General features: G+C 32.3%; 1 protein-coding gene across 1 annotated transcript; it reads right to left on the bottom strand.

Moving 5' to 3' along the window:
• Nucleotides 1–948: 948 nt before the first annotated feature.
• Gp93 (heat shock protein 90 Gp93) lies at nt 949–8,730 on the bottom strand. Its single transcript, XM_014359310.2, has 4 exons — nt 8,461–8,730; nt 8,247–8,330; nt 7,609–8,152; nt 949–4,291 (listed from the first exon to the last, which is right to left on the bottom strand). The coding sequence occupies exons 1-4, from the start codon at nt 8,501–8,503 to the stop codon at nt 2,761–2,763; spliced, it is 2,202 nt and encodes a 733-aa protein (XP_014214796.2). The 5' UTR covers nt 8,504–8,730; the 3' UTR covers nt 949–2,760.
• Nucleotides 8,731–8,940: the final 210 nt, after the last annotated feature.

Genomic DNA, 8,940 nt, shown 5'->3' with positions numbered 1-8,940 from the left:
AAATAGCTGTTAAAAATTTGAAAATTTATTCTTTATGGTCAAGTGACAAATGATAAAGTTACTGATGTTGAATGAAAAAAATTGTATAAAGAATAATTTTAAACCTGAAAAAAAAAATCAATAGCTTCGTACAATTTCATTCAACATGTTGTGACATGACATTGTTGTGAATATTATTTTATTGTCTTTATAGCTCAATGTATAAGGTTCCATTAGATTGTGTGTTAGTACGATACTGTTACGTGAAAAAACAGTGGATATTTGCTAAAATAACACTTACATCTGTTTCTTGTAATAAATATATCAGTCATACTTTGTGAGCGAAAAGCAGTCGATTTTGATACATTTAGCCATTTACATTTTATAGCTATACTGTATATCATGGCTTCATCAAACATGGAAATCAAGGTTACTATAGCCTAGCTCTTAGGTATGTCATTACCATCTATAGCTTCTGTAAGGTTACGCAGATCCATACCCGTAACTTCTGGATGAGTCAAGGAAGGAAATGCGAATGGCTTTTATCTGATGCGACTGTTATTTTTAGTCAAACCATTGCTTTACAAGGTCAATTCTTACGTTACCTTAATAATTGTAATACTAATAATTTTTTATTAAAATTCGAAAAGTGTGTGTTAAAAATTCTAGAATAACTTACATAAAGGCAGAATTTGTGAAAAAAAAAAAATAATAATAACAATAATAATAACAATAACAACAGTAATAAAAAAAATAATAGAAATGGACACAACATAAATAAGAACATGTTTTATACTGAAAAACCTTGGTCATTTTTATTTTGTGTTATTAAAGTTCGACTGTCCATCAAAAAGTAGTCCATAAAGATGTTTGTCAAGCTTATCTTTATATACCTCATGTAATTAAGTTACAATGTTTATAATTTTTTGCAAATGTGGTAGGTAAATGAATGACTAATATTTTAGTGAATATATTTTTAACGTTTTTTAATAATCTAACGATTTTTTATACAGACGTACAAATATTCGATGGCTTACAAAGTATTTTTTTTTTTTTAATTTTCAATTCTTATGAATCACAATGGCTAGCCGTAACTATATAATCTGAAAAAGTAAAAAAAAGGCTAGTGGAAAGTTGCGCATCATAGATTACATGAACTTTGATATAGAAAAAAAACAAGTCTTAAACATTTTTTAGTAGATTACGGAACTGTTTTGAGCTAAAATATTACAATGACTTAATTATATTACATTCTTTTCTTTCCATCGTTTCTTATACAAGTAGTATGTAAAAGAAAGTAACGAGGTACACAAACGAAACATATATTTACGGCTATTCTAAACTTGACTCAACTAGAAAAAAAAGTTAAAACATGACAACGAAATCGATTTGCTCAATAAGTGGACTAACCCAATTCCGATCAATAGTTAGATGAGATGGCGAAGGATAGTATTTGATTACAACATAAGTTGAGCTCTACGCTACACAAGGTAACGGATAATTGATCGTAATGTGAGTAATATAGTAACTGCACGTGATATATATACCACGTCACATGAGTTTATCCACTCACAGAGCAAATCGAAAATTAATATCGTTGGCCAACAAAAAAAATCAGACTATATTGGTGATTGAAGAGAAAAAGTCGATTAGATTCATAGTATAATTAATGCAATTGCAAGCTGTTACACAATGAATTTATATTTACTTTTGAAGCACTACTTAAATCAGAAAAAAATATTATTTCTGTTCGTAAAAAACTTTTCTCAAGTTTAAAAAATAAACACATTTCGTTATATAAAGCAATTTTAAAAGTACGTTACACGTGCTTGTATATATTAAATAAGATAAAAGCTCCATGATCAAACTTTAATCACATTTCAGACTACAGAGTCTATAAAGGAAGTCATTTGAAGAAATCAGTTCTTTTGTATCGTAAAAATATCGTATATTATATTTTACTGTATATTTAAGGACATTTGACTACAAGAATCAGTTCAGTATGATTGACATGACTTACATTCGTACAACTATCAAAAACTTATACATATACAAATTTATGAAACCGTGCGTATTTTATCGGCACCTTTAAAATTTTTATCAGATTTTTCTAGCCAAATCTCCATCAAATTCAATTAAACACGATATATTTTTAAGAGTGCGTGAGTGAGGATATGTTGTACATTTATTTATTTAGTTACATTACTTATCGTACGTACATCAACACTCATGACATGATTAAAATGAAGACCCATGAGTTACAAGTCCATCTCTCTATGATCACATCCGCTTCATAAATAGGTGGACGTGCGTATTGGGTTCCGAACAATCTATCTTTTCTACTATTTTCAAGACATGAGGAATGTCATAGAGGCTGTTGACGATAGTTGTTGAATTGCCTTTTCTCGACATTTTTGGTAATCATCAATTTTTTTTACAATTTTACCCGGGTGTTTCACGCTGACGGTATTGTTCGCAAGCCAATACGATGGAAATTGATTCTCTTGCTCGCAGTTAAAGTTTATGCATTAAAATACTTAATTATTGGATAGCTCTATCAAGTAAAATCGATATCCTTATTGATTTAACCTTTGAATGAGAGTCTGAGAATCAGTTGTCGTCGCGCGTGTGTGTACAAATATTTAATATTAGTTTATGATGTAAAATGCTGAGTTTCCAATCGAATCAAATATCACATTACAAAAATATCGTGAGATGTGTGCACAATTGGCACTCTATAGAATATGATGACAAGATTTTTAATTATGCAACTTAATTTCCTCAAAGTTCCTCATGATCTTGTGGAATTTTGTCAGATGGGATTCTCAAAACTGTCAGCATAAGTTCTTCAGTACTATCTGCAAAATCTGATGGTTCCCTCAATATGTAACCAGACCTAAGAGTAGCTGTGTTGTACAGCATCCATGAAATATTTTCTATAACATCATCCTCTCGATTGCTTTCAACTTGGTGCAACAGTTCTTTAATTAAGGGATGGTCAGGGTTTATTTCCAGGGTTTTCTTCTGGTTCAAGAAGTGAGCTTTTTGTGGATCTTCCGATTTCTTAAACGCATTCGATATCGCCAGCCTTTCCATGTTACCAGTCCATCCAAACATATTAGCCACTAGAGCACAGGGGGAATTCGTCAAGCGGTCTGATATTTGAACTTTGGTGACGTTTTCTTTGAACAATTCCTCAAAGAAATCAATGAGTGGCTTGAACGTCTCGGTCAATTCCTTCTTATTGCTATCATCCAAGTCAGGGATTTCTTTGGCCGCATTTTGGATCTTGATTCCATCAAACTCTGGCAGATATGAAAGGGTGTGTTCATCAACAGCTTCAATAAGGTACAATACTTCAAATCCTTTCGACACTAATTTCTCAATGAACGGAGATTTTTTCACTTCTTCAAGAGATGTACCAGCTACGTAATAAATCCTCTTTTGGTCTGGCTGTTTGCGAGAAACGTATTCCGCTAGAGTCGTTAGATTATCGTGAGCAGAAGTGTGGAACAACAACAATTTTGACAATCTAGCGCGATTTTGAGAATCCTCAATGATTCCTAATTTAATGTTGGTGCTGTATTCTTTCCAAAATGCGATATGATCTTCTTTAGAAAGTTTCCTTAAGGTATCCAAAATTTTTCGGATCAATTTTTTCTTAATTATTTTCAAGAGTTTGTGTTGTTGCAAGTTTTCACGAGAAACGTTAAGGGGAAGGTCATCACTATCAACAATACCTTGGATGAAAGACAGATAATTTGGAAGTAGATCGTTCATTGTGTCTGAAATAAATACTCTTCTGACATATAATTTGATGCTATCAGTTTTTGTACCATAACGATTGAAACTTTCGCTTGGTTGAATTTTAGGGATGAACAGTAATGACTTAAATGTAACTTCTCCCTCGGCGTGGAAATGAGATTTGATAAGAGGATCTTGAGTATCCTTGGTGTGATTTCTGTAGAACTCATTGTACCTTTCGTCACTTATTTCTGATGGTTTATATGTCCAAATGGGCTTCAAGTCATTCAACAGTTCCCAATCCCACACTGTCTTTTTAGTTTTTTCTTTTTCTTTTTCTTTCGGTTCAGTGGATTCTTCTATCTTAACATCGTCTTCGTCTAGTTCTTCTTGTTTTTCTACCTCGTTTGTCTCATCCTTATCTTCTTCTTCGGCGTCTTTTTCAACCTCAATAACCTTACTATTCCACAAATAAATTGGGAAATTTATAAACTGAGAGTATTTTTTTATGAGATTTTTTAGTGTATCTGTCTCCAAAAAATCTGTAGCTTCGTCTTTTAGGTATAAGCTGCAATAAAGTAAATACAATATATTGTAATTTTTTTTTTTACTAATTTCACGGAAAAAAGATAAAATTTTTTACAAATAGTTCAAACTCATATTTTAATATGAAAATATTTTTTAATCTCATTATGTTAACAGTTAGTATCTAAATAATTCTAAAAGGGCTTAGAGGGGGGCAGTAACACGGTATTTAATATTCATATCATCAAACTACATACTTAGTTTGAATAGAATTGCCTATTTATTCTTATGCTTTACGGCTATATTTCTCAAGGAATTTTGAGACACTTATTAGAATTCCCAGTTGCGCAGAACGTTTTTGAAAATAAATAATTTACAAATCAAACCACAAGCAAAAAAAATATAACATAAATTTGAGTACATCTGGAATTTTCAAATACTTAATTGTTCATTTTTTTCCGAAACCTGTGTAAAAATTTTTTACTATGATTATTGTTTATTAGGTAAAAAGGAATAGTACGTCGTTGTACTACATCACGTGTTTTGGCTGATTTTGGGCTCATAATCATGTGTAATTAAAAAAAATTACGTGGGTACTGTGGGACACTTTAAGGCTGTTGGTTTTTTATCAAGTGTGCCTTTTTAATAAAAAATGCGAGAAAGTATATACTTAACATTATATTGGTAAAACTCTTTTATTTTTTATCAATCAAAAATTTGATTATAAGATTAGAATATTAATAAGATGGCTCTAACAGACTTGCAGAGATAGAATTGATCATTGTAATAAGTAGAGAAAATGACATTTTCAAATTATGAGTTATTATCAACAGTTAATACACAAATAGTTATAGAAAGACTTACAAAAAATTTAAATAAAATAGAAAATACCTATTTTGAAAAATTAATTATCTAGAAAGTACGTACTCTTATACAATCAGTAATAAAATTATTGATTCACGAAATAAAACCAATTGTCGATAATGCATGAAAAAAATAACATTTTAATTATTTTAGTAAAAGAATTTCATTTAAAAATGGGAAGTACGTAAAAACAGTATTAAAGAAAGTAATATTAACAAAAAAAGATATTTTTAACATAATGGTTGGAAAAAAACGAATTGCCCTACGATATGCATTCTCAGCTAAATCAATCATTTAATTTTTTCAATTTTTCGATTTATGCAAATATTTAAGCATTTTTTTTTTTTCATGTGCACCTTTGCAGTAATACAGAAAAATTCTCCTCGAGAAATGCATGAATTTCATTTTCCAGCACCACCATTTTTTCTGCAAGTGGTACTGTTTTAATTTAATTCCACACGATAAATATCGAGCACAAAGATAATAAAGTTTCATGACGCTTTCGCTTAGGTTATCGACTACTGGGTCCATTATCTCATAAAAGTAAGAAGTGAGCTTTAGCTTTTCGAATCAAAGTTACGCATCCTCAAAGTGAAATAAAATAACTGTCATTTTTTAGAATAACTATGTATTTCACGAGGTATTTTTTTGAGAAACCTTTTTTTCATAAAATGAGCTATAAATACTAGAAATATTAATTTTTGCTGATACTGTTTTTTATATATCTGCTTATTACAATTCATGGTTTGAAACGTAACTTCGTATATAAGAGGTCAAAATGCACAGGAAATCCTTTTTTTATACAATAGAAATTACACGTTGAGTTATCGAGACATATCTGAAGCGTAAACTATACATATATAGGCTCTCCTATGCTTTATTAACTTTTTACACAGTGATATAACAGTGCTTGCAGCCGAGATCACATAGAAGGTTCTCCATTTTTTCAAAAAAAACGACGCCAGGGGTAAATGACCAGTTAACTGCGCACTCTACGGTAATACAAAATATAAGAAAAACAGACGCGAAAATTCATGTGCTCAGATATATTAATAACGTTCGATCTAGAATCTCACTGTATATCTCGACATTCATAATTGTTTAACTAAATCACTTTCAACGAATCTAACCTATAAAACTAAAGTCGTTGGCAGTAATTGGTGAGCAGTGATTGGGTCTGGGCTTCAGCAAGAAAACCTTATGGGAGATACCGGAGCAGTAATTGGGGGTGCAGTAACTAATGCTAATTTTATAACCATACGCAGTAATACAAGGAAGTGATATCAACACTAAAATAGTTATTTTAAAAATAAATAAGTAACATAACAGAACAACGTTCGTCGTTTTAATCGTATAAGATGCTGCAGATCAAGATAAAATGAAACTGTTTTAATTTACATCGAAAAACATCAAGAAATGAACAATTTAGCTCAGTCAAAAATTCCAGAGGCCAGTAATTGGATCATTTGTTCCTATGTTTAGTAAACTTCCAAATATGGAGATTTCTGAAATATTTTCACTTATGTTTCGAAAGTCTAGTTCGTTGGTTGTGGTCTGTTGTTTACGTTGTACTATTAGCACAGAAGATGTAAAAATAGGCGAATTATGGAGTCAAAAGTGAAATTATTTTTATTTCAAAATAAAATCTGTACTAAATAATATAAAAGTGAAAAGTGATATTTGTGTGTAAAAAATATCGTACTTTTAAATTAATTAACTGATGTTAGAATAAATACTGAGATTTAGCAGAAACTTAAAGAATACTATAAGAAGAGCTTAAGAAAGATAAAGTTGAGTATTAGTCTTATTACAAAAAAATTGATACATATATTTTGTTAATGTTCTATCAACATATTACACAATCATGTTTTCGATCAACTTCTATCTTATATATTTCACTTATTAAAATTAACCCATAAAAATGAAAATTTGTTCACTGATAAGAAATAAGAAATAAGAAATAAGTTAAAAAGCAGAGCCAACACTGGGAAATTGATCATATATACTCGTACATACACTGTTATACAGTCTACGTACACGAAGTAAAGAATATGAAACGAGGAGAGTAAGTATATAGAATGTGGCTCTGGCTCTTCGAGTATATAGTGCGGGGTTAGTGCTCTCGGGAGCGGCAGACTGATCCGTCACGTTACCATTTTTTGTATGGGAGCAAGTGGTATCATGACAGAACATTCCTACCGCTTTCTAGAGCGCAAGTGCGGGAGAGACAGTCAACATAACACACAACTAACTACAGCGTGCTACTATCACCATGGAACGTACACAATTATTGATAAAAACTATTCCATCTGTTACGAAAACGAGTAAGATTTGTTTCTCAGAACATTGTGTTGGAATCATGCATCCAAAAAGAGAAAGTAAATACCTACTTTCTTATGAAATCTTTACTTTTTTCGTACTAGTTTGGTAAACTAAAGTGTTAATATACTATGTAAAAAGGTACAAATACAAAATAGTACTTAAAAATCATATTACCTAACAGTAGTTCCTCTCTTGAGCGTATTTCCTTTAGGATCTTCGACAATACTGAAACTTGAACTATCAGATTCCCAGACATATTGTTTATCATCATCGTGTTTCGATGTGACAGCTACTTTATCAGCTACAAGAAACGCCGAATAGAATCCCACACCGAATTGGCCAATCATATCATTCATTTCCTTGAAATTCGAGTCCTGGAGTTTTTCCAAAAACTCTGCAGTGCCGGACTTTGCAAGTGTACCCAAATTATTTATCAGGTCTTGTTTGGTCATACCAATACCATTGTCCGTTATACTCAATATTTTGTTCTCTTTGTCTGCTTTTATCCAAATGGAGAGTTCCTCGTCTTGATCAATGGCATTTTTTACCGTCAACATTAGCAGACGAATCTTATCAAGAGCATCAGATGCATTTGAAACCAGTTCTCTCAAGAAAATCTCTTTATTTCGATACAAGGAGTTGATTATAAGTTTCATCATACGACTGACTTTAGCCTGGAATTGATATGTAGTTGGGCTATCCTCTGTATTTTGGGCATCTAAATAACATATGATAACATAAAACATCGTCCTACTATCACTCCTGTTCGAATCATTGCATGTGGATATTTAAATGAAGCAAAAAGTACTTACCAGATGCCGTTTGGCCGGTGCAATTTTCATCTTCACCGGTACAAACTTCATTTTCATTCAGTAAATCTTCTGCATATATCAAACCTACAACAATAATTGTAAAAATAAATAATAGTAGATTATAAATCACTAACAAAAACGTATAAAGAGTTAGTGTGTAGCGCAAAAAAAGTTGTGTGGAGTAAAGATTGGTTGAGCAAAGTAAAACGCATACCTGCTAGCACACAGAGAACCGCTACGATGTACACGGCTTTCATCTTGCTCCAAGTACCACGGCAATTCGATCGAAACTGCTGACGCGTATGCTCGTTTAATGCAGCCTAATGCGGCTAATAAGTGACCAACAGCACATAAAAAAAGTCGAGGATATTCACCACTCGTCGTGCAAAGCACGCTTTTCCTAACGACCGACTATTTTCCGAAAAACTAGCGGATTGTACAATTTCTACGTCGAGACTGAGCCAAGCGGTGTAGTATATACCCATATACTATAGCTGCTCGGCGTTATTGAACAGTCGTGGCGCTACCAGAGCCCAGCGTCCAATCAGAATCGTCCACGACGAACACGTGGGCCAATGCGAGCGGCTCTAGGGAGCCGGAACTCCGCTGTATGCGCGGTCCGACGACAGAGACAACAATACACGGCGGTACACTGTAGCTTTAACGATGCTATAGCGGCGTATACGCGTAAGAC

Source organism: Copidosoma floridanum, unplaced genomic scaffold, assembly GCF_036245765.1.
Source record: "Copidosoma floridanum isolate Cflo_tuat_1 unplaced genomic scaffold, Cflo_Japanese_pri ptg000007l, whole genome shotgun sequence".
In the NCBI taxonomy this organism is placed as follows: Eukaryota; Metazoa; Arthropoda; class Insecta; order Hymenoptera; family Encyrtidae; genus Copidosoma; species Copidosoma floridanum.
The sequence above is the reverse complement of the archived record's forward strand: the minus strand, read 5'-3'. Positions and strand labels throughout refer to the sequence as shown.

What these genes read in the sequence shown, in the direction of transcription:
- Gp93 (XM_014359310.2), bottom strand. Translation starts at nt 8,503, where the DNA reads ATGAAAGCCGTGTACATCGTAGCGGTTCTCTGTGTGCTAGCAG. An exon ending in GGTTCTCTGTGTGCTAGCAG is followed by an intron (nt 8,331 to 8,460) that starts GTATGCGTTTTA and finishes TTATTGTTGTAG; the next exon opens with GTTTGATATATGCAGAAGAT. An exon ending in CACCGGCCAAACGGCATCTG is followed by an intron (nt 8,153 to 8,246) that starts GTAAGTACTTTT and finishes TATGTTATTTAG; the next exon opens with ATGCCCAAAATACAGAGGAT.